At 33.0% G+C, this 26,399-nt stretch overlaps 1 protein-coding gene and 1 long non-coding RNA gene across 2 annotated transcripts in view; one reads left to right on the top strand and one right to left on the bottom strand.

The window, feature by feature from the left end:
* Window positions 1-26,399, bottom strand: part of LOC146731978 (uncharacterized) — a 107,143-nt gene that overhangs the window by 502 nt on the left and 80,242 nt on the right. The window lies entirely within an intron of this gene.
* LOC100378128 (uncharacterized) overlaps window positions 1-26,399 on the top strand; it is a 118,985-nt gene that overhangs the window by 24,743 nt on the left and 67,843 nt on the right. The window contains exons 18-49 of the mRNA XM_085492741.1: window positions 271-401; window positions 1,548-1,678; window positions 2,590-2,778; window positions 3,757-3,983; window positions 4,225-4,361; window positions 4,494-4,624; window positions 5,047-5,238; window positions 5,603-5,850; window positions 7,157-7,293; window positions 8,231-8,361; window positions 8,912-9,103; window positions 10,451-10,695; window positions 11,509-11,627; window positions 12,820-12,953; window positions 13,403-13,573; window positions 14,478-14,707; window positions 15,290-15,435; window positions 15,992-16,119; window positions 16,480-16,668; window positions 17,320-17,525; window positions 18,103-18,233; window positions 18,344-18,477; window positions 18,941-19,135; window positions 20,274-20,497; window positions 21,139-21,269; window positions 21,593-21,714; window positions 22,337-22,528; window positions 23,340-23,539; window positions 23,941-24,074; window positions 24,615-24,748; window positions 25,455-25,649; window positions 25,992-26,230. Of these exons, the coding sequence (XP_085348867.1) occupies window positions 271-401; window positions 1,548-1,678; window positions 2,590-2,778; window positions 3,757-3,983; window positions 4,225-4,361; window positions 4,494-4,624; window positions 5,047-5,238; window positions 5,603-5,850; window positions 7,157-7,293; window positions 8,231-8,361; window positions 8,912-9,103; window positions 10,451-10,695; window positions 11,509-11,627; window positions 12,820-12,953; window positions 13,403-13,573; window positions 14,478-14,707; window positions 15,290-15,435; window positions 15,992-16,119; window positions 16,480-16,668; window positions 17,320-17,525; window positions 18,103-18,233; window positions 18,344-18,477; window positions 18,941-19,135; window positions 20,274-20,497; window positions 21,139-21,269; window positions 21,593-21,714; window positions 22,337-22,528; window positions 23,340-23,539; window positions 23,941-24,074; window positions 24,615-24,748; window positions 25,455-25,649; window positions 25,992-26,230 (5,445 nt within the window). The remainder of the gene's footprint in view (window positions 1-270; window positions 402-1,547; window positions 1,679-2,589; window positions 2,779-3,756; window positions 3,984-4,224; window positions 4,362-4,493; window positions 4,625-5,046; window positions 5,239-5,602; window positions 5,851-7,156; window positions 7,294-8,230; window positions 8,362-8,911; window positions 9,104-10,450; window positions 10,696-11,508; window positions 11,628-12,819; window positions 12,954-13,402; window positions 13,574-14,477; window positions 14,708-15,289; window positions 15,436-15,991; window positions 16,120-16,479; window positions 16,669-17,319; window positions 17,526-18,102; window positions 18,234-18,343; window positions 18,478-18,940; window positions 19,136-20,273; window positions 20,498-21,138; window positions 21,270-21,592; window positions 21,715-22,336; window positions 22,529-23,339; window positions 23,540-23,940; window positions 24,075-24,614; window positions 24,749-25,454; window positions 25,650-25,991; window positions 26,231-26,399) is intronic.

The following is a 26,399-nucleotide window of genomic DNA, read 5'->3' as shown; positions in this document are numbered from 1 at the left end:
TAGTTTTTGCCAGATGTATGCCAGGATTCTGCTTTGTTCCAAATTAATTATCTTTGAATATGCAATTGATTGGGAAACTAACATAATCTGGTTGGGACGTGCTAAAAAGCATTGAAATTTGAATATTTAATATATATTACCCACAATTCCAACCTTCAACTATGTTACAGAACCTTTATTATTTAATATTATTATTTATAAAATTTGTATAATTGTTTAAAAAAAAATTTTCATATATTTTAAAAGCGATTATTTTATTTTGTTTTGTAGAATTGGCATGATGATGTATGGATTGGGTTCTGTATTAGAATCAACTGACCAGTGGGCGATGTACGAACCATTTTTTCTCTACTCCTATTATGAAATGCAAATACTTCTCAAACAAAATGAGTGGATTGAAGGTACGTTTTCTGAATTCCAAAGTCACCTTTTGTCCCCATACGAAACATAAATATTTTCATTTATACATTGTTATTTGCTTAGTTAGGAATGTACAACGTATTATCCAATATTAATAGTTTGTGATCTTGATGTAAAAATACAATTTAACTTATGTTATATTTATATATAATGGTTTGGGGTTGATGTGCATGACCAGCTGAAAGTCTGAAAGGTACAAACAAAATGAGTGGGGGGGAAAAAACAGTGTTAATATTATAAGCAAGGAATACACGTGTGACTTTCTAGTAATTCACATTTTTTGACTGGCTTGCTCAAATGGTTATTTACCTGCACAGACAGATTACAGACCTCCCTCCCAAACATAGAAATTATGTGTAAACAACTCTAGAAGTGGTTGTGACTTATTTTGCTTGGGTCTGATTTTAATATGTGATCTGAATATCTGGAGGGACGATATCGTGTACCGTGCTACGAATGTGACTGGATATCTACGATGTTATTTTTAATGTCATGTGATTGCTAGGTGCATCATTGTACTTCCTTATGTGGGTCTCCTATTCTCATGTTTTTGTGATTGATGTTTCATAAAGTGAGACTAGTAGTGCCAAATACTGTAAAAGGATTAATTATTCACTGGGTTTTGATTTTGCTTATTTCGTTGACTGGAAAATGCGCTAAATTAAAACCCAGTGAATATGTAAAATTCAGCATAGAACACATTATCTAAATGATAAAACCGTGAATTTAAAACTGAATATGCCTGAAATGGTAAATCAGCGTAATTCAAACCCAGCGAAAATTAGTCATTTTACAGTACCGGTAGTCAGAATTCAGGGTTCTTTTTTGAGCATTATAGAGTATCCCCCACCACCCTATAATTTTTGATGAACAATATAACTAATTAACATGCTGTATTGTTATGCAAATCAGACAGTATAAAACAATTAAATTCCTTCGAAAGTTTTTATTTGTGAAGACTCATTATCTGAACTGTATATTCATCAACAAATAGTTTGAGACTTAAATATTGGAATCTTCAGAAATTTTGTCATCAAAAGGCAAATTATTCCAGCAGAAATCCCTTATTTGTCCCTCGATTCATATTTCGTTATCACTATATCGATAAATTTTTTTTATTGTACTAGCATTATCAAGAGGAGAAATTGTCACAGAGGAACCGCATATGATGAAACTTATGGAGGGAGTGATAGGGTTAATGGAACAGCCGCAGGATGTGATGATACCTTTAATGACTGTTATGTCAGACCAACAGTTTGTAAGTATAGTCATAAGTAATGTCATAACAATTTACAATTGGAAAATGATAAACCAAACATTGATTGATTTTTTCATATTTGAACACATGGGAAATTTCAAATGGCGTCACTAAGTATTTCGTCATGTGATTAATTATTCATGAGAAAGTTTGATTCAAACAAACAAATACGTAAACAAAATATATACTGTAAATTACTTCATTTTTTCACTGAAAGGATGATTCAGTGAAAATAAAATCCAGTGAATATAACTTTTTTCCTATATTTTACATTCAACTCATCAAAACTCAGTGAAAATAAATTCCATACAAAACGCCCAAAAAGTCTTTTCAGCGAAAATTAATTCCAGCTAAAATCAAGTATTTTACATTAATATAATCTTAAATCTTTCATAAAATTACATTGCTCTGTAAAGGTACATTCCTGTTTAGAGATATTTACTGTACAAATGTTAAAATCGGAGACTACTTTTTCAAATGAAATTCCATTTTATTGTTTTGTATGGCAATAAAGTTCTCACATTGATACACATATTGAATATAGGACTGTAGGCCTTTAAAGTTTAGTTTATAATCTCAAAGGTTTTGTTCAGGCAATAAATCTCTTTGTGATTTACACTGAAAATTCATAGCAAATTAAAATCTTGTAACCATAACAAACGCTATTACTGTGAGATTTCAAAGTTAAACATGTTAATGCTACCGTGAAAAGTTGACTGAATATTTGTAAATTTGCCTTTCCCCTAGAAAAAAGTTCTTCTCCTTGGTGATCAGAACCTTGGATTGCATAATTAATATCATTATAATTGAATTCTAATTATGGAATATCAGACACCATTTGGTTACCATTCAAACTTGAGCGTCACGTTCATTGTACCTTTATAAAATTAAAGCCTCTCTTCTCCTTGCAGATTAATACATTGGTTGGTCAGGAAGACTGGCAAGCAACGTTCTGTGACCCTGTTCTACGGCAAGATACATTTCAATTTCCAACATCTGCTGACCTTTCATACTTTGACCTCTACCTATGCGAGATTAACGTCACTATTCTTGAATATGAATATTCAAAAGAATTTTATGTTCAAGAAATCTATGAACAGGTAAGTTTTACATTTTTGGAGTGCCAAATATTTTTTTTACCATCAAAAATAAGCCTACTTAAAGCCCACAAATTAGTCTAGAAAAATGTATTAAAATTTGTAAAAATGTTGCTCCAGGATTGTTGAGGAAAATTCGTTTTGAAAACCAGGAATGTTTATTTTGCATACCCTATGGGTTGATGTCATCCATGGTTTTGTCTTTTATTTTTGCATATACTGATCCAACTAACAACAGACCCTGGAACACACAAATTGGTTGCTTCCTTTAAATATATATGTCCGACTTTCTTTTGTCTGATTTGTTAGCCAATCAGGAATGTCAATCTAAAACCATTCTTGTAGTACTGTTTGTTACACTGGTTCTGATTGGCTGTTGGTATTTAAAGATGTAAATTTACATACACAGTAGGTCAGATATTTAGCCAGAGATTGTTGCATAACAGTAAGACACTTTTACCTCAAAATGGAGACTTATATCTTCAAATCAAGAAAATTCACATGATCTGAAGATAAATGTAGGACTGATTCACAAAAATTACTTGATATGAAGATATTTTTCAAGTACCAAAATATATAAGCAATTTACGACACAAATATTTATAACATCCCAATAGCAAACTATACATTCATATCGAGGCTTACTGATAATAAAAAGAAAATCTCATGTTTTTATTTCATACAAAAAAATATTGGACGACTATCTCCTATTATGTTAACACCTGGAGAATTTATTGGCATATTTATGAAAAATAAGGTCTTTTGTCCTGGATATACTAAAGTGGGACTAAGTGACTCCTTGTTCGCAGATAATCTACTCACCTTGTTGATACACATACAGTACATAATGAATATAAAAGTCCCCGATTTCAACAATGTCATGGGAGAAAAATTGCAGCTTGACTGCTGTTGATGATGGGTGATAAATCATAAAAAAAAATATTTATTATTTTGACCTATTTATTATTGTTGTTTGTGCAGAGTATCAAGATCGAACAAGTATTGGCGGGAGGCTACCCTGCACCAAGCGGAGAACCGTTTGATTGGCAAACTTATTTTGAGTCGATGGAGAAATATTACGAATCCCAAATGAGGATGCAGAGCATCATGATGGACATGATAGCGTACTATAACCTCTCCGTTGTCATGGAAACTTGGACGCCGATGTATGAGAATGTTGAATATACAGCAAATACAACTTTATTTGAGTAAGTCGTACCCTGCTCTCTTTAGAGATGGTTTTATAATAACAGTACTGACATGGAAAAGCTGTACAGTGTGATTTTGTAGGGATTTGGAATCAGAATGATGCACAAAAACAATGCCAGACAATAAAATTAAACAACTTATTCTACAGAAAGTCTATAGATCAATTATGTAAGGGTCTTTACAATGTTGGAATTTATTGTACTCCAGTTTTTACAAAGTTACATTGCATATGTTTTACAGAATGATTGGAAATATCGGCAAAATGATGAATTCATCATTCGGTGGATCTGCGATGTATCCAGCTGCTTTTGCTCAACAGATGAGGACACAGACCTTGTTTTTGAAAGCTTTAAACCGCCACTTTGAAATTATGGAAGGTAAGTCAGGCTACTTATTCAACTTTTAAACAATGGTCTATGTTATGATTGTAGTTAATCAAATGCATGCCATTTAACAAACTTTTTACTATTTTAATATAAAAACACAAAAAACATTCATTATTTCATCAGGCATAGCAAACGGTGAGGATGTCTTGAATGGCACTGAGATAACAAAATTCTACACTGGACTTGTAGAAGCCAGAGATAATTTTCCAGCTGTTCTTGAGGCCACCATTAAATCGTTGGTTAATCCTGAAATGGTACGTACAGATTTGTTTTAAAGTGCCACATTATTTATTATTTATCTGAATTATGTGTAAATAAATAAATGTATTTTACAAAGATTTATTGAGACCTTGTGAGATCTAGTGATTGCTGTGCACGCATTCATCGATGCTCTGATGCTTAGAATGATTTGCTTAGGTAAACAGAAATATTGATTATCATCATATTCAAAAATGCAAAACAATGGTACTGCATTTATTCTCCTTATTTGGAAATTTAACTTCCCATTAAAGTAGAATACCAATATTCAAATTGAAATTGTATTCCTTATATAGCAATTCCACTTCTTAATAAGGTGGATGAAACTACATGTACGTTTTAATTAGATATTTTATAGATATGGCGTCCATAGCGTAAAAACAAATGTAACATTGAATATTATGATTGTTGTTTACAGATGCTTGCACAAACTGAACTCATGGCAGCTGGCAATGATTGGGTCACTGCCACAGTTTTCTCCATCTGCCAAGCTGTGGATTACTCCAATGACGATATCACTATGTTCACGGACATCTTTTGCAAAGTAAATTGGACTCTGTTAATAGAAGACATGAAGAAGGAAATGTACCTTAATGAGTTCATTACCATGGTCAGTGGCAACATTATTAATTGTTTGGGAGGGGGAGCGAGGGGGGGTTGGGTTACATAATATGTTTATCTGTTTTTGGAACCCCATGAGGTATTGAATTCACACATATGATCAATGTCAAGGATTCAGATTTTCTTCAGAATATTGGTGATTTAAGCCTTGTTCACATGTACAAGAAAACTGAGTATTATTTTACTGTGTAAAATGATCAGCGTTCAAATCTAAAATCTGTCAATACGGGGGTCGCTTTAATTTCACATTGACAAAAAAAAAAAACACAGAAAAAATCAAAATCAATTCCCATATTACAAATTATACTGTAACATTTAGAAGAACCAAATCCTGTGTCACTTTATAATTTCAGTTTGCGCCTCACCCACTGACAAACTTTACATATGGATGGAATAGTACAGTGTCAAATTACAGCGTAATTATGCCAGAATTGACTACCATTGATTGGGAAGAGTACTGGTACAACCAAGAAAAACTGAATGAAAACATAAACAACACTATTAATAATATAATCCAGCAGATGTCACAGTACAATACATCGTTTGACAATATGTGGTCAGGAATGTGGGACTATGATTTCATGAATGATCCCTGGCAGATGTAAGTAGAACATAGGAATATCAATTTATTATTTTATTTGTTTTGTTTTTCTTATTTCTACTCACAAATGGTTTTCCTGTGTATCCCAGAAAATTGTTATGTGTAAAATTGCTTTAAATTTGTTTCAATAATATTATTTATTATCTTGGAAGTTTAAACTATAGTAAATTCCTTCTTTCATCAAAATTCATACAATTACCCCTTTGAAAACTATATTTTGATGCAATTTACTATAATTAATCCCTGTTTGGATGAAGTCCGAATCTGTGGATAGATTGTTCTCTGTGATTAATATGTTTCCTGGTATGATCACATTTAAAATTCATATATACATTACATATCTTAGATGACATATGCACGTCCATTCGCTTAAGGTAGAAGCCTACTCATAAATTAAAATACTCAGAATTTATTCATATTGCATTAAACTGCACTCCAAAGGCAATATAAGGATATTGACGTAAAAAAAGTTGGGGGTCACCAGCTTTTTTTCAAGAAATTGATGGTTGTATTTTAGTGGAAAGTCACCATTTTGGCACTATTTTAATGCTTTTACCATAGGTTACTATGGCAGAGATATGCAATATCTCAAAATCTGGTGACATAGGCTGAAAAAAATCATATATTATTAATGAAGGAGTACTTTTTGTTGTTCTGAATTATTTAAAAAATTGGGGTTTTAAAAAGTGTCAAAAAATGCAATTTTTCTTTAACATTGTGTTCTATGGAATTTTTCTAAAAATAGCAATTTTCAAGAAATATTAGGACACGTTTCTCAAAAAGCTTAACTGTAACACACAAAATAATGCTATTTCATTGTACCATGGGACATTAGCTTCATGATTGTACATAATAAACTAATGAACATTGTCATGCGATTTATGACCAATTTTGTCAACAATTGTGACTTGGCTTCTCCCTTAATGATGTGATTCAAGTTAGCTGAATGGTAGCCATTTTTGTGCCAAAAATTCACCAAAATCTATTATTTCCACCATTTTTGTATGAATGGGTTTTATTCAAGCTTGGTAAATACATTGAACATTATGGGAGCTTGATGCACCTCATTTTGTTTTTCATATCGGATTCAAAATGGCTGACTGGTGGCCATTTTGTTTTCATGAATTCTGCTCCCGAGCTTTATCCATATCATGTCCAATCAAAATTTTACAGAAAATAACTATTAATAAAAATCTATAGAACATTTTTTGAAGGTTTTTACGATGTTGGACTATCCATAGATGAATGAAAGTAAGAACTGATTGTAGTCTAGGTTACATAGTATTACATTGCATATGTTTTACAGAATGTTTGGAAATATCAGCAAAATGATGCAGTCAGCTTTTGGTGGGTCTGCGATGTATCCAGCAGCTTTTGCTCAACAGATGAAAACACAGACCTTGTTTTTGAAAGCTTTAAACCGCCACTTTGAAATTATGGAAGGTAAGTCAGGCTACTTTAATAATTAAACTTTTAATAATTAACTTTTAAACTATTATTGATCTTCATGAAAAAGTATGAATCAGTGTTCAAAATAAGTACAGAGTAATAATTATAAACTCTTAGTAGCTGCTGATATGGAAAGTAAAATAAATAAATTGGCCAAATCGAGCATCTGTTATATCATATCACTTCATTGTAAAATGACTAATTTTCACTGGGTTTAAATTTCACTGATTTACCATTTCAGGACAATTCAATAGGTTTATCATTTAGATAATTTGTTCTAAGCTAAATTTTACATATTCACTGGGTTTTAATTTAGCGCATTTTCCAGTCAGAGTAATAAGCAAAAATAAAACCCAGTGAATAATCAACCCCTTTACAGTGGACTTCTTTCCTGGTACTTGATGCTGTCATTATCCCCATTGACTAGAACATGTCATTGGTTTGTTAAATTAACATATTGAGTACTGGTCTCATTGCAACATTTAATTTTGAGAAAAAGCATGCTTGTTCAATGCGATAATATAAAATATAAAAACCTCTGGATCTATGAATGAGTCAAGATATGTGTGAAAAATACGCTGTCAAGGAGATTGCAAACTTTTCACACAAGATTTAGTTCAGAGCTCCAAGGCAACAAGGAAATTGAGGAATTTGATATATATCAGCCTAAAACCACCCAACTTTGAATAAAACTCAAAAATCTGTTGAAATGAATCATCAATAACCACTGGACTATGGAAAATACAAGTTGGAAACAATCACACAATATTTACTTCCTGCTTATGAGAAGAATACTTGTATTACATGAAAAAGTAACATAAGTTCTGGATTAAATTTTAATTGATTTTGCCATATTGGGGTGTTTTTAAGCTATAGACTATATTTAACAGAAATCTTAGTATTTAAAAAAAAACATTCATCATTTTAACAGGCATAGCAAATGGTGAGGACGTCTTGAACGGCACAGAGATAACAAAATTCTACACTGGGCTGGTAGAAGCTATGGAGAATTTCCCAGCCATGTTGGAGGCCACCATTAAATCATTGAATGATCCTGAAATGGTATGTAAATATTTGTGTTGGAGTGCCACGTTTCTTGCACAATGTTTGTCTGTATTATGTGTAAATAAATAAATGTTTTTTACTCTCACTGTGAATGTTGCAGAGGACCAAGGATATATAAGAGACAGGGTTTTAACTCTGCTGTAAACGAAATGTACTGTATGTGCCGTACTCCTTATTTGGAAATCCCACTTCCTAATAAGATAGGATACTGATATTCAAAATGAAACTTACTCCTTATATTGAAATCCCACTTCCTATTAGGTACAGGGGTTCTTCCAGACAGGGGAACAGGGGCGCAGCGCCCTCATACACTGGGTTTGCGCCCTCTTACCGAACCTTGAACAGTAAGCAGATTATGATCAGTTATAACAGTGTTACCATAGTAACAAAGGTGTGCTCCCTCTTAAAATTTTTTTTTAGAAAAAACCCTGAGGTAGCCTAAAACTACATTTACTTCTTAATTAGATATATTATATCCCCTAATAAGGTACGGCGTCCATAGCGTAAAAACAAATGTAACATTGCATAATATGATTGTTGTTTACAGATGCTTACACAAACTGAACTCATGGCAGCTGGCAATGATTGGATCACTGCCACAGTATTCTCCATCTGCCAAGCTGTGGATTACTCCAATGACGATATCACAATGTTCAGGGACGTCTTTTGCAAAGTAAATTGGACTCTGTTAATAGAAGACATGAAGAAGGAAATGTACCTTAATGAGTTCATTACCATGGTCAGTGGCAGCATTATTATTTATTTGGGAGAGGGAGGGGGGAGGGGGGGTGTTTATGGTAACACATCGTCTCCTGATGCCGTTTTTATCCCATACATTTTGGCTTTCTGTGGAGGCTTTTAGCAGGCAGAAAATCTGTTCGAATACCACAAAGTGTTGAATGTACGCATATGATCAACATTTTCACTAGAATACTTGTAGTGTAATCTGTGAGATTAAATTTCTTCTTCTCACAAAAATTTCATTATTATTTGTAAATTTCATATTAATTTTTCGTTTGAATCTAATAAATTTAACTTTTTTTTTATAAGATAATGGTATCATGATTGTAAAAAGTCTATCATCGAAGGAGCTCCTGCTCGATTATTGGCTCCCCATCTAACAAATGAGACTTTTATTTGGAAATGGGAGTGCTTTCATAGACATATTTATCATTGAGGTCGCTTAGTTGAATATATTCTGAAAACATTAGAATATGCCGTTTTGTAAAAAGCCGTTTAAGCACTCATTTGAACGCTCATTTTTTTTTTTCGTTAACTACATCACCAACATTGGTTCCAGGTTATTGACGTCACATTTGGACATATTTCTTTGTTTATATTGGATGCAGATATGCTATCCTCGGGGGCGGAGCTACGTCACGGACGTTCCACGTTGCTACGACACGCAACACTGTACATGCATTTCTACGGGCTCTGTGCGCGCCAGTGAAAATTCAAGAAAACAACACAAACTCAACTTTGAAGTAATCCTGAACAACCAAATTTAGATTTAGAAATTTACACACGTAGGGCTAATCGTGTTATACTGTTCAGGGGAGTCTCAACCACCATCCCAAAGTATCGTTTTCTGTGAGTTTTTGGCCTTTGTTTTCACCGCCAGGGTTGCCAAGCGGTGAAAATGCCGGGATGTCCGCCCCCGAGGATAGTACATGATGGAGTTCATAGGATCGTGCCATTCACAAAAACATTTGCATGATTTTTGCTGTCACTTTAGGCTATGATCTCTCAATAAATTATTAGTACAAGTCGAGAAAAGATTATTATAATATAATAAGGTTATCACAAGAATACCGCAAAGTATACACTCAGGCGGTATGCTACACATTAGTTGATACAATCACGGTACCGCCTTTATGCATACTTCGCTGTATTCTCATGATATCCTAATGTTTTCACAAATAAGCGCAAGTTGTTGGAAAAACTGAATAAAAAAACATGCCCATCTAACAAATATTTGACGGTTACTGGAAATACCAAATTTTGTTTGTCCTAATGTGGCAAATATAGTACATTGCAAATATTCATCTGTATATAAACCAAATCCTGTGTCACTTTATAATTTCAGTTTGCGCCTCACCCACTGACAAACTTTACATATGGATTGAATAGTACAGTGTCAAATTACAGCGTAATTATGCCGGAATTGACTACTGTTGATTGGGAAGAGTACTGGTACAACCAAGAAAAACTGAATGAAAACATAAACAATACTATTAATAATATAATCCAGCAGATGTCACAGTACAATACATCGTTTGACAATATGTGGTCAGGAATGTGGGACTATGATTTCATGGATCCATGGCAAATGTAAGTGGACATATTTGGCATATTCAGAAATTAATTTTTATTTAATTAGTTAGTTATTTTAGTTTTTTTTTTGTATTTTATCACCAAAAAGGTTTTCACCGCTCACTTTTACCTAAGTGAAGTTGCTTTTAATTGAGATTAATACAGTCCACACATTATTAATAGTATTAATTGAGGAATATGAATCTTAATTAATTTTTATGTAATTACAAAGACCTATTATTCCTAATTGTTTTCTCTTTTGTCAACCTAGTTTAATTTTGGTGTGACTCGCAAGTATATATTTTCAAGATATGTTAATTTTTTGGTGAAAATAAAACTTTTATTAGACATAGAAATAAGTGGATAGAATAAAGACATTATACCTCTGATAATGTGAACCAGATGTTAGTCATATACTTTCCAAGATCTGTTTAGTAAATCAGTGTCGTAAACCAATATGTTGTTTTCATTATGTAATAGAATTCATTTTTACCACCAAAAAAGTGACAAATATAGTTCACCTTTTCCCCATCATCCCATTGGCCAGTAGTTTTCCTTGTCACATTTTTTATTAGATGCGTGTATATTTCTGTACAGTGAAACAGGACGAAATATGATTTATGACATCATATTTTTGTAAGATATATCTGGGGCCAGTATGTTTTTCCAACTTTAGAAAAAATGTAATATATAGATATGTAGTAGCATTGTAACCAGGGAGGATAAATTTGTCTCGTAAATTTGGGTAACATTAGTGCTGGTATTTGTGATTTTCATGAAATTATGTATTTTACTTTTTTTGTAACTATGTGGTTTTCCATTTTCTCGTAGAGTTGCAGCTACGCTGCGTACATATGAAGAGACCCCTGAATGGTCGTTTTATGGTCCTATATTTAAAATATCGCACCTATTAATGGATTCAGTGAATGCATTATTTGAGATAATTAGAAGTGAGTAAATGAATAGTAAACCATTTAAACGTCAGTCTTTTGTCACTTTTTCCAAAATAAACTAAAAATACATATTTTGTTCATATAGAACTCTGCGTGGCAGATTGATTTGAATGATCTAGCATATAATTTGCTTTATATGCTTATGATGGAGATTTTCTAACACCAACAGCGAAAATTAAACATGGCCGAAAAAAAAATATAATTATGTACCGGGTAGTTGTCCAGCAGGACGGCTATACCATGGAAGGTACTAACGGAAGGAGCCACGACGCCTATCAAGTGACCACTTAAGCCTCTTAACTGGCTTATTTCCTTTTGTTTCAACCCAAATTAATCCTGATATGGACATTGTATAGCTCATCTTTGATGTCGATGATAGTTTGCGATTGTTTACACAAGTAACGAGGTAGCGGAGTATGATACAACCCCGCCATTTTTTTAATGTGACTATAAAATATATGCGCATTATGAAACTACGGTCATCACACATGTGCACTGGGTTTGTTTAGGTGTGAAGGGTCAAAATACGTATTTCACAACCGGAAATTTAACAGATGAACGTTTGACTTCACAAATTTCACATATTTTAATGATTAGCAATTGTAACTAGAACAAGATTTCGAGTGTCTACAATAACAATTCCTAAGGACTCCTAAACAATATTATCACAGAGAAAGTGTCTAGGCATGCTCTTCTTTCGATACTATCTTTTCTGTTGGTGTTCGCCGATGTCCGGTGGTCAAAAATGTCGACAGTTTCGGGCGCGAAACCCACGCACTGTTATATCTGACAATTTTCCATTAAAGTTCGCCAAGATCTCCAGAAACAACAGCATTCAAACTAGACGCCATTTTCAATATTGTACATGCGAAGTTCGACTATCGCTTCCGAACATGCTCCGAATATTACCGAATGCTCGAGATTAGCATAACCCATTGTACGAAGGTGTTAAAAGCTAACAAGAACAATGTTTGTGAACAAACATTGACAAACGATCATGGGGTAAAGCTAAAACAATAGCGTCGTGGCTCTTTCCGTTAGTACCTTCCATGGCTATACCAAGACCAACTTCACAAAAATATCATCTGAATAATTTTCGGTAGCTATAAATTACATTCGTGAAAGTCATCAACTATATTTTGAAGAATGCATGATTTTGATTATTTTTCCCCTTGTTTTATTTTTCTAGCTGATTCTCTCAATGACTTGGATATTGAAGTTGGGAATAACACCAAATTATTTATTGCCGGATGTCAGGAAATGATGAACTACTTCCCAGACATTTTACAAGTAGTACTTGAAGCATTTTATGAACCAATGAAGGTATTTATTTATTTGTTTTTTTTGATTGTTTGTTTTTTTCATTTCATGACAATAACTAATAAATCTTCTAATTTTATTTTTGTTATTTTTGGTATAAAATGCTATTTTGGACTTTAATTTTTTAAAATGGCTATATTGCCATGATATTCCTTACACATTATGCATCTCAAACAGCAGTTCTACATTTGTATATCAGTCAACAGGCTGCTGGTTTGTTTATTTATTTATTTTTATATTATGAATGTTATCAGTTTGTTTGTTCATTATTTATTTATTTATTTATTTATTTATTTATTTATTTATTTATTTATTAATTAATTAATTAATTAATTTATTTATTTATTTATTTATTTATTTATTTATTTATTTATTTATTTATTTATTTATTTATTCGAGTGTTAATTTGTATCAGTTTGTCCAATTATTGAATCACAATACTTTCTTTACAGGTTATGCAAATTACATCTCAGTTCGGACTAGAGCTCTTCTGTGATAATGAAACAAGAGATACAATCTTTGCATTTCCCTCTTCTATGAACACTTCCTTCCTCGATGACTACTTCTGCAAAATCAACTACACAAATTTATTAGAAGAAAATGGATATGAAATTGGAATGGAGGTATGACGACGTTATCTTATTCATTGCTAGTATTAATTGTGAATCTCAGTTACAATAAGTTCGAATTCATATACTTTTACATATGCTTTTCACTTTTGCATTTTCTATGTAGATTTAAACAAAGCATTCAGCTTAGGGAAGGGGGGCTTTTTGTCTGTAAAATTAATGAGAACTGAAAACCCCATATCATTCAAAGACACATTTTTGTTGATTTTAATATATCCTGATCTAGAAATAGAATGACCAGTTTTTGCAACTGTGCAAGAGTTCTGCATATGTCTCAGTACCTTGAAAACAAACACTTGCATCTTTGGAACATTTTCACTGTGTTTTATTCATTGCATCGCAGGAAAAATGTACATTTGCATAACACAATCAAAGAACTAATTGGTGTTCTTTTTACAGAGTGTGTTTTATCAGGTATTAACTTGAAATATGTTAGAAATAGTTGAGTAAATGTTAATCTCATTAAATTTAATAGATAGACTTCCACACCGTTCAGCTGCTAAACAATGAAACAAAAGTGGTATAGAAAGATAATGAGAGTATTGTTTGGTTTCACCACAGAAACTGATTATGTTAATGTATTTGATATTTTTTTGCTATAATTCTGATGCATTCTTGGTAATTATTCCCAAAAATTACTTGTTTATTCTAAAATATCATGCTGAAAACAATCAATCCACTTTTAGAGTATAGAAAATAGACATCCATTTAATGAAAAAAAGAAAAATAATTTAAAAAACATGACTTTTATAACTTTGTTGCACAGACACATCCCTTACCTTTTTCATGGAAGCACCCCCTTCCCGTTATGCACGTCAACAAATTTGTGATTCCTAATATAAACAGACATGATGCTTCGAGACGATTCTCAAAAAAACTGTTATAATTATGTTTACAGATAGGGAAACTGATGATGTTGTATTCCGATGGGCAAGCTAATATAACTGATACATTGATGGACTGGGAAGGTTTCACCAAAACTATGCAAGAATTCAATGACAACATACAGTTATTTAAGAATGAAACTGTGATGAAGGTGATGTCAGAGTACAACTGGACGGAATTATTTCATGTGTTGGAGTCAGCTTTGTACAATTATGAAATGAATTATGGAGTTGGTACTGATGGGTAAGTAATGAATGGATTGATATTATTGACATATGGTAAACATGTCTCTTGCAGTGACTTTACCACATCCCAATCAAAATTTCAATAGCGAAATCTTTTTTGAGTAAAATCTGAAAATTGACTCAAATTTTGTCTGTTGGCTCCAAAATTAGGATTCATTGAAACATTGAAGAATATAAGAAAAAAATTGCAGACAAATTTGGGCAAGAAAGTCTGGTGGTGAAAATGTTAGACTCTTTCCATGCATTCCAATTATCCCTAGAATTAACTAATTAATTTTTGTATACACCAATCTTCATAGTGTTGAAAGTCAGTCGCCATTTTTAACCTTTCCACTGTACCATGTATTTCTATGAGCTCTGTACGAGCTGCTGTAGAACACAGGCTGAAGAACTGGAGAAAACAGCTAAAGTCACAAGGAAACATCACAAACTTAACTTTAAAGTAATCCTGTGCAACCAAATTTGTTCAAGAGAGTCTTGCCCACTTGTTTCTGGTTACCAGGCAGTGTGAAAATGCCTAGATGTTTGCTTCCAAGAATATTTAAAATTAGTTTAACATTCCAAGGTTTGTTTGTTTCAGGTTTTTACGAATCATAGCTCAGCAAATGACGATCATTGATGGAACTTTGGGTAATGACAATATGGTATGGAACAGTGTTAAAACCTCCATCACTATGAACCATATGGTGTACAAATACATTAACACAAAGATGAATGGCATTCTGGGTAAGTTGTTTTAAGAACAGATCAACATTTTGCTCTTTATATTAATTTATTTTAATGTTTCATTCTTTTAAAATGTCAAAACACATCTGGAATATCGACTGAGAACTGCTATGTGAATATCTGCAATATTTAGTGCTTACAGGGATTTCATTTCACTCATTTTGAGTTTTAAATTCATGGATTTTCCCAGTAACACAATTATCACATTTACACTAAGGCAATTTATCAGAGTCTGACAGGTGTACGAGTCAGCAAAAATGATCATGAAAAATTATCAAGAGCCCCCAACTTGGCTCCAATAAACCCTGACCACCTAAACGAGAACTCCCAGTTCGAATCCAATAATGAGGCTTTAACAGTAAAATAGATAAACCCTGTTATTTACATTGGTATGAGGGAAACAAGACATCGATATCATCCTGGTGCAAGCTGTCAATTTAAATTAAGCCAGAATATAGTGTAGGATTAAAACAGTATTTACGTAAATGCTGACAAATCAGTAATCAATTTTGATTATAAATAAACTAACAAATGATTTTATTATAATTCAATTCAGAAAATGGTCTAACATTGGAAGAGGTATATGGAAATGGAACTCTGTACATTGAACTAATGAGACAGACATCAAAATTCATGCCAGATCTAATGGAAGTCATGATGACGATGGCTATGCAACCTGGCAAGGTGAGGTCACCCCCTTTCAAAACCATATTTTTTCCCCACCAAAATTTTGGTGCAAGATTTCTCACACTGTTTTTTTTATATTTTTTATCATTTTTTGAACCAGACATACTTTCTTATTGGCTGCAGCGAATAATTGTGTAAGTTTATTTTGTGAATGTTGACAGATAGAAAATTATGTCCGTCTGGTTCAAAATCAACAAAGAAATTTGCATAATTTTGCATAATTTTTGAATGGGAAAGTTGAAGGAAGCAGGATTCTGCTGTCATCACGCAGTAAATAATGAAATGTGAAAATGCTCAGTAAACCTTGATGCAACTGAATTCAATACACCAGCTTGACTTGTTTCATCTCTATTTTAGATGGCACTATTTACTCAGATGGAAGACTGGAATACGACACTTTGTGATTCTGAGAAATTGCAGGAAATGTTCAACTTTCCTGTCAGTGTTAATATAACCGCTGTGACCAACATAATATGTGACTGGAGTACATTTGATTATTTGGCTGAGGTACTTGAAAATGAAGAATTTTCGGAATTATATGTACAGGTATGATAATATAGCTTACTTCTGTGGTGCTGAAAATCGTATTTTTGCTGCGAAGATTTATTTGTTTCCATTCAGACAAAGTCTGAAAACGAGAACTTATGTGTATGAATCTCTACCTGCAACTCTGTATCTCAGACATGCCTCGACTGATCACCCTCAAACTTCACACATATATCATGTATCTTCGAATATATTAAGCTCGTTCTAAGATGGCCGAATGGTGGCCATTTTTGTGCTAAAAATTCATCAAAACAAGCATTTCTGCCATTCTGAAACCAGATCTCGATCATGAGATGGAATTTGTTGAACCTCTGTATATACATTATGGGACTTTGATGCACTTATTATTTTTTTCAGATTGGATTCAAAATCATGACTGACTGGCCATGACCGATCATGTTCAAATGTCATATGTAAATCATAGATCATGTTGCACATATGCACATGTATTTATTTTACAATCCAATTCATTAGTTCTAATGACCAATATATTTCTTAAACTTGATGCAATTACTTGACAATGTGTAATTAGGAAATTTTCACTGTGATTTTCAGTGACCCAAGAAATTTGCATTTACATAACTTTACATTTGTATTTGTTCAATTTCTTTAATTATTTCATAATTTGAATTATTCCATTTTTCAATGCAGCTTGAAGACCTGTATTCTCCAAATGTAACACTGGTTGAGGTGGATTGGTATGATTACTTCAAAACAATGGAAGAATACACCATGAACATAGAGAGGATGGCAAACTTCACAGGGCCATTCTTCCCATCGTTACCAGTCATGTCCGTCAATGATACGTTGTGGATGCAAGATTTAATGGCAGGATTACAACTATCATCCATCAACCAGTAGGTGTTACACTATAATATACTGAGTATATACGATATGTTAAGTGTTTACTGATGGTATAAATGTTGTTAAATGATCTTACTTAAGATTAGACCTGTAGTTCAAATCACTTGGCTATGTAAGTTCCAAACAATTAGATCTGTTTTTGGTCTGCATGCACATCAGTTTAAGAGTTTATTTTGCATATTTGAAAAAAAAATAAAAGAAAACAAAACAAACCAAAACAAAAGATAGAAAGAAAGACGCCGCCTGGTGGTGTACAACTCTATTTTGCATGCCTGGAATGTAGGAATGAAATATTCTCAATGACGTACGCAGGTTAACTATTGAAATGCTAAGTTCAAAAATTATATCTTCATTTGGCTTTGTTGGTGTATTGCCCACTTCAACGTTACTACAAGCGTTTGGTGGCCTCGCATTCATAAGGTGCTGGAGATCATTAGAACTTTGCGTTGAGAAAAAAAAAACATCATCATTTTTCAAGATCTTTGGAGCACAGATGCATCTTTTTTTTTACATTATATGTAAACTTGTGATATAAAAATTGTTAATATTATACACATATTGTATTTGTAGAATTCCAGAAATGTTGACAGTGATTGATTACATGCTTAGCAACTCAACATGGTGGCAGGAGCTCTCAAAATACATGGAAATCAGTAATATTATTGTTGAATCATTGAATGAACATTTGATGAAACTGAATGGTAAGTCAAATACAAATCGTGACATCAATAATGTTGCGAACCATCACTGCATGTTCTTGAAATTGTTGAGTTAAAACACCTTTCTGTTTTTGTTTTTGCACTTTCTACAGGCTCTTCAGTGGTTTATCCCAAAGTTGAAAACCTGTTTGCGGATAGGGAGGAAGTCATCAAAGTTCTAGAAAGTAATAATATGACCCCCGAGCTCATGGAGTTTTTCATGAATCTACTTGTGTACCCTGAAAAGGTAAATTGCTGATGAGTTCTTAAGCTGGGAATTCTTCAGATGCGTACGACTATGAGGTTATTACGAAAATATGAGTGAAGGCAGTACGGTGATTGAGCCACTGACATGTAGCAGATGTTGATGCAGGACTGTACTGCCTAAGTACTTATTTTGCGATACTCTCATGATTAGCTTTGATTCTTTGGTTTGCTTTATGAAGAAAGTTTGCTCGGTGATCTGGGTTGAAAAGTGCAATGTATTTTTGAACATATTACTGCACGTTTGATAGGCAGGGCAGACTGAAATGCTGATTTATACAGTTGACTCCGGGAATTGAACCCACAACTTTGGAGTCTTTGGATGCGAGGCAAATACACAAATCACTATATCTGGTTACTGTGCTGTCACTTCTCGTATCTCAAGTCACAGAAAATAAAATTCAAAGATTGGACAAATTGTAAGACATTATAATTCTATCTTTCAGCTGATCCAATTACTTGTTATACCCGATCCGTTTGTCACAATATGCAAGAGTGGTATGTTCCAGGAATTCTTTACCCTCCCTCCAGAATCAGACCTTAATATAACCGTCGTGGAAGACTACATATGTGACATCAATTTCACAGTTGTTGCCATGGAGCTCGGCCAGATGTTTGAAAGTGATAGAATCATGAATGAGGTAATGTGAGATCTCAATATGTGTTAGTTTGCATATTAGTTTGTTTTGCACTTATGTCTTGTTTGGCAGTCATTTGTTTTGTGTTCTTGGACTTGTAGTTTATTCCCTATTCACGTTACACAATGTGGATAACGATTGGGTATGGAATTATTTCTACTTTTCATGAAATAACTGTTGAAATGTTTTTGATAATTTTCTTTTATTTTTTTGTAAATTCTTTGTAATTTTGGACTGAATGAGCTTTAATAATATACAAGTCTGAATGCAATATGGTTGAGAACATGTAATTTTCAGTATTACTAGTATTGTTGTTATGTACTGTATGTTGATAAATACATTGCATTCTGATTTATGATGCTTTAAACACTTTCTTGTTGCGCATAACATAACATGATTATTTGTTTGATAAAACAATGTGGTTGATTTTTAGCTCCGCTGTTGACTTTGTCAAGTGGAGCTTATCATATCAGTGATTGTCCGTTGTCGTCAGGTGACGACCATCGTCTGTGTCAACTTTTTACTTTTTCGACTTCTTCTTGAAAACTACAATTCTTATTGCCTTGATACTTAGTAAATATGTACCTTGGGCAGACTGGCTCTCTTAGATTTGTTCATTTTGTGATGATATCTTTGATTCTCTAATTTTGAGGAATATTTTTGTCTTTTTTGGTAAACGTGATATTTTCGACTTCTTGTTAAAACCGCAAGTTTGATTGCTTTGATACTATACATATAGGTACCTAAGGTAGACCTCTCTCAGATTTGTTTATTTCGTGATATCTTCAGTTCTTTAATTGAAATGTGCATTTCTAACAGCGGAACTATCTTAGCCGAGAGGCTGCTTGTTTTGGTATGTACAATATGAGGTTATTACGCGTATACTGATATGTTTGTAAATTGCACAGTTTCTTAAGTGTACTAACATAGTAAATACAGTGATACAATTTGGTCATCAAGATGCAGTTTCAAGCAACAATTATGAATAATAACAAATATGTGATTTTGTTCATATTACATTTTTAGTATTTTTGTCATGAATAAAATATAAAAATTGCTATGGATTTATTTTGTGAAATCTGAATATAGTGTTGAAATATTAAATATTAATTAATTCAATTTTGATACTAATGTGTTTCAGATACAAGATATCTTGGAGTCACCGTATAAAACATTTAACTGGACAGAGTATTTCATCAATAACTACAAACTACAAGAAACCATCCAGAATTTGTTTGATTTCCCGCCAACTTTCACCTTTGACCCTGCATGGATGAACGCAACATTTCCTCGATTGGAAGAAGTGTTAGGTAGTTTCATGGAGACGATGAACAACAACCAGACTGCCCCGATAAACTATTACTTGTAAGTTAAAGATGTTGTACGTACACTCTTCAGTGGTATTTATGTGGTTCATTACGTAGCGTTAAAAAGCGGTTGCCCAAGTGTTCAAGCACTTCCTTATTGCAGCAATTTTTTCAGGTTACATATCTAGTAGCACTGTAGTCAGCATCAACTTTACATTTTTGACTTTTTCAAAATGAAAAGTCCGCTCACTATGATGCTTTTTATATATTTACTTTTGAATGGACCTCTCTCAGATTTGTTTATTTCAGAATGATATCTTTAAATCTCTAATTTCGATGAATTGGTAAAAAGTGCTGTTTGTTACTTTTTCTTGAAAATGGCTAGCCTGATTGCTTTTGATGATTTATATGTAGACACCTCAAGTGAACCTTAATCAGATTTGTTTAATTTGTAATACTTCAATTTTAGTGAATATTTTTGCTTGCACATTGTTGAGAAAGTCAAAAATATTGTGTAAACTTAGACCAGCACATATTGTTGGACTAGCAAGAATTTTCTAAATGTCAAGAGTTGTCACTCATTGTTGTACAATACATTGTGCCTTTAATTTCATCATTTCATCAATAACATTATGCTCGCTTGGTACAAGTACAATGTTCAGTATCTAATTGCTACTCTGTTTTGTTTACATCACTCAGGGCTGCTAAGATGTTGGATGAAATGGGACCGATGCTACAAAATTCCAGTGTCTGGGAAAGCATCAGACCTATGCTGGTGACGCTGAACTGGTTGGCGGAATACATGAATGAGAAGTTAGACAACATGCCAGGTGTGTAAATAAGTATCAATAAATTGTTGACTTAGCGACAAAAACTTACTCTGAGATGAAATTGTATGATGTGTGGTCGGCAGATATACACTGTATAATAAATGACACATAATCATGGTAAGTGTGATGTCAGAATGACGAAAATGGGTCATAGAAGTTTGTCTTGCTGGTGCTTCAGAAAATTACTCACATCGTCTGTTGTCATGGCAACTTATAATCATTGTTTGATTATAACATATATTGATTGTTTGATATTTCATGCCTCCACTCTACTAGACAATGTATTTTTATAACACGTCCGTCATCTACTTTTTGATTTGCAGATGGCAATCTCACATTCGCCGATATTTTGCCGGGTAGTATTGCTGAGTATGTGGTTAATGGTATGAATGTCCCTCCACATCTCGTACAGAGTGTTTTAGAGTCAACCGTAAATCCTGATATGGTTAGTGTCTTGATATATACATGTGCTGACAGAATCACTTTAACTTCCCATGGAAGTGCAGTGTTCATGCCAATTTGACATTGAGTGATTTTCTATTTTGCTCTGGGAAAGTCAAGTAAAATATTAATATTGTTTAACTTAAAGTTGCATTGTTGAAAGCCTTTTCAATTTTGAGTAATTTAGATAAAAATTGAATCTGAAATATTCATTATTCCTGATTTACAAACCTGACGCATTTTTATTTATTGTCTTCACTGCAATGAATCCTATCATACATTACTTTTTAACAGGACTGATTTTGTAGGGGTCGTGACATAAAATTGAATTCCTCAAAGTCAAATTGAGCTTGTTGACTGCTGGGGAGGTCCTGATTTCCTTCATTTAAACTGATTTTGTTTACAAATTGTGAATTTCATTTTACCAAATTACAAATAACTATATTGAGATGTTTTTTAGGATTTCAATAACACACTAGTGAATTAGCATGACAAGTTGCATCACCGAAAATCAGTGTGCCTCAGTGGCTCATCGTTTCGGCTTAAAAGGCCTTTATGCAATTTTACCAATCTCTGTTAAATTCAGCAATTCAACTTATATGTAACACTTGTTCTTTTGTTCTCAGTTGCTTGCCTTGGTAATGGATGATGATCTATTTCAAACACTTTGTGGCAACGAAACAGTATTAGATAACTTGTTTGAATTTCCAGAAGAGGTCAATGTGACTGTCTTACGAGAGGCTCTTTGTGCCATCAATGAAACCGTTTGGGAAGCTGAATTAACTAATGATCTTAAAATACAAGAGTTGATGGCCTTGGTAAGTATGTTTCTCTGGTAATCTTTGATTTGTTCAGTCACGCACAATGTAGCATGTTTCAGTGGCATCAATATTAATTGCGTAAGTTGAGAGGTGAACTCTCTCTCACTCTGACCATGGCTGTCCGAATGTGAAGGACATACTTAAAAATGTCTCATAGTTTGGCATGCAATCAATCATAAAATTTATGACTATGAACTTGACTTGTAGATCAGTGTTGTGTTTTTTATACTTAATAAACAAAGTGAACGATGAACCATTGCTGATTCGACCATGCACAACCATTTGCGTACAACAATTGTGACCATTTGCCATGGCCACAACAGTCATCATGGCTCCTGTTTGATATCTTACTCTCCCCTTATAAGATAAGAAAAGATAATTCTTTATTACAACCATATTGAAAGAAATTTAATTTAGGTGAATACAAATGTAATAAAGTAATACAAATGTAATACAAATGTAATACAAATGTAACAAATGTAACAAACTATTCTTAAAACTATACTTATCATAAAGATACAGTAAAGAAATATTACTGGTACTTGAAGATAAAAATTAAAATATTACATTTCCACGAGTTTTTGTTTAACATTGACAATATTGTTTTCTTGTCCTATATGATGTTTTTATGTGTATTTAATTAATTCTTTTATCAATGGTCTGTTCTCAGCATTTAAAAACTAAACAAGTTTTTCTGTATTATTTGCTTGAATAATACAGATAATCTTATTCTGGCCTCAGTATAAAGACTACATGATGTGAAAAAGTTTAGTATATACTTATTTAATGAATTATTCTCATTGAATAGCTAGAGCCTGGGAACCAGACTCCTTTCAACTGGACAGTAATGTTCTTCAATCTTGTTGAACTTGCTCAAAATATTGGAGAGGTCATGCAAGAGCAGAAAACCTTTTTCATTGGTGAAGAATGGTTTCAAGACAATGTTGGTATTTTAGGAGAGATGTTTTTGTCTCTGGATATGACTGCACTTAGTGCACACATGGGCAGGTAAGTCCATCCAATATATGAATTCCGTGTTACCTGGCTGCTCATCTTCTGTGTATACAAGAGGTTCGATTGCGTAAACGGAAATGAATAAGTACTGCATTCAAAATAGCAACTCCATGGAGTACAGTATGGTACACTACGAATGAAAATATGCAAGGACACTAGAAAAAAACATTCTGAGGTGTAAACTCATACTTATTATTAATATTTCTAGAAATGTTCATTTCTCATGTGACATTCTGATCATGATCTTGCAATTTGCATGATTTATCTCTCATCAGTAACCATGGTGATGTTAGCAGTATACACACTCATGCATACTGAGTTAAAAACTGTACTTGTAACATTTGTTGTTGTTGTTGTTGTTGTCTGAATAATTTGATATATTTACAACTTTGTAGCAATGGAATTCTGGACACCCTAATGATGATGATTAATGGTAACGACACTGCAATAGTTGAAGATATTCTCAGAAACATACATATGCAAAGTAGTGTTTTGAATTTTGTGAATAACAAGCTGGACGACCTCACTGGTATGATATACAAGTTTGTTTTACTTGCGATTTGATCTCCCATGCTCAAAGATTGGGAAATTCAAATATATTGACATACTGATATTTTCAATAGTTTTCGTCTTGATTGCAAGATCTGAAAACGTAACTTTAGAATTTTGTACCATGTGTGAAAACAGTTGAAATATGAAATAAGTGAACAGGTAATTTCCCAATCCCAACTGCGTTGCTTTTCAGTGATTTGTGGTAAATCCTGATAACCAATATTGCCTGAAAAAATTAGATTATATCCAGACTATAATATTTTTAAATAAATTCATCGCTATTCTTGTTTTATTTTATTTTTAATCAAATGAATATTTAATCACAATATTTTTTTATTTTATTTATTATTAAATACTATAGATCAGTTGCCTTCAGGTATAATACAAAATTACATGTTTCAGAGGCCATACTCTAAATGACCTGTGAAATGAAAATATTACTAATCTTGTTATTAATAATGTGCTAGTTTTATGTTTATATCAAGGTGTTTCATCTCTTACATTATTTTTATTTCAGTGAATGATGGTACCTTGAATCTTGCAAAACTTTTCCCAAATTCAACCGTATTTGTGGAGTATCTCGAACGACAAATGTCCTTTGGAGAGGATTTTGTGAATGCAATGTTATTCACACAAGTTAAACCTGAGAAGGTAGATCAGTTATTATACTTACAAAAATCTATAGAAGCTCTGAATAATCTTTTTTTTAAGACATTGTAAAAATTATATCTACAGAATGTAGAGACTGATGACATGGCAGGTATGCACACATGCAGAGTGTTGTGCATCAACACAATCTTACATGCCTTCACTTTTTATGCAATTTTGATTTATGATTCAGAATTATAATTTGCAGTCCAGTGAAGTTTGTATTGACCATTGTTATTTGTACTCATTCAAAATGGCGGTTATCTCCAAATATACCGATGTATTTGAGAGTAAAAATGGTGTGTATCAGTTGAGAGCATGTACTGGTGATACAAATCTTAAAACCCAAATATGGACATTTGTATGTGTGCACAAAGAGAGCAATTTGTCTTTCTAACGTTAGGCAAATTTTTGACCTGCACTTGAACGCAAATGTTCATATTTGATCAGTGTAACAATTGTAATGAATGCCATCATTTCTCCCACCAAAATGGTTCAAAATTTTGCATATATTTATGTATTTTTTCAGTTAATTTTAGACTAAATGGGCATAATTTATAATTGACTGTAGATTATAATTGAAATTTTTGAGAAAAAATTTGAAAAAACAAATTTAATGGTTTATTTTGGAAAAAGTGACACTGGCTGATTTTTGCGGCTGAATAGGTTAAAGGTCAAACGGTAATAATTATATGTTATTTGTCATCAGTTTCTGGAGTTAATGGAAATGACCGACATGGAGAGGAATGAGATGTTCTGTGAGCCTGACCTCTACAACGATTATTTCATTGTTCCAGAATTTGTAAATATAACAGTTGTTATGGAAACAATGTGTGGAATCAATGAAACTGTCTTGTTTATGGATCTATTCAAGGATATGGACATCGCTAGACTTGTTACAGAGGTAAGAAAAGTCTACACTAGTATAACTCACAGTGTTAAATTCCTATCCATCCCTGGTAAGTTCATAATCATTTCAAAGTCAGGTTGGAATCTGTTTTTTTTTTTCACTAAAAATGTAAGAACCACGATAATACTACATGTATATGTATGATTTCTGTATTCATTTTATGGGTATCCAAATAGGCAACTGCTTTTCATATTTGGTGACCCCGGACAAAACTGGTTTTCTAGAGCCCCTAACCTTATGGTTATTCTCACCTGCATTGCAGACAGGATCTTCCCAAACAGTTTGGAAGATTTTTGTATTATGATCTACCGGTATTTTGTTTATTTCTCTTAACAGCTAACAAGGTATACTGAGGGACTCATCGATTTACAAGATTTCAATATAGCAGAAGTTTTGGCAGAGAATAATAACTTTTACACGGTTATATCAGACAAAATTATGAAGCTTATTAATTCTACCGATGATGTTTACTTTGGAGAGGCCGACTTGTTAAATACTGAACCCTGGAATGTGACAGCCTTGCTTGCCAACTTACAGCGAATGTCAGAGGGTAGTTCTGGAATGCAAATTGATATGTGAGTTGAGTTTACAATTTTCACTGTCAAATTTCTAAGATAAGTGTTTACAGTTTGAATATCCATGTACAGTTATATGCGATGAAGTTTCTATTCTACACAAGTCAAGTTTCATGACAATCAAACATATTTGACATTGCAGAACATACAATGTATATATCAAATGCTT

Source organism: Saccoglossus kowalevskii, chromosome 18 (genome assembly GCF_978046115.1).
Source record: "Saccoglossus kowalevskii chromosome 18, keSacKowa6.1, whole genome shotgun sequence".
In the NCBI taxonomy this organism is placed as follows: domain Eukaryota; kingdom Metazoa; phylum Hemichordata; class Enteropneusta; family Harrimaniidae; genus Saccoglossus; species Saccoglossus kowalevskii.
Note: the sequence above shows the minus strand (reverse complement) of the source record. Positions and strands in the feature narration are given on the sequence as shown.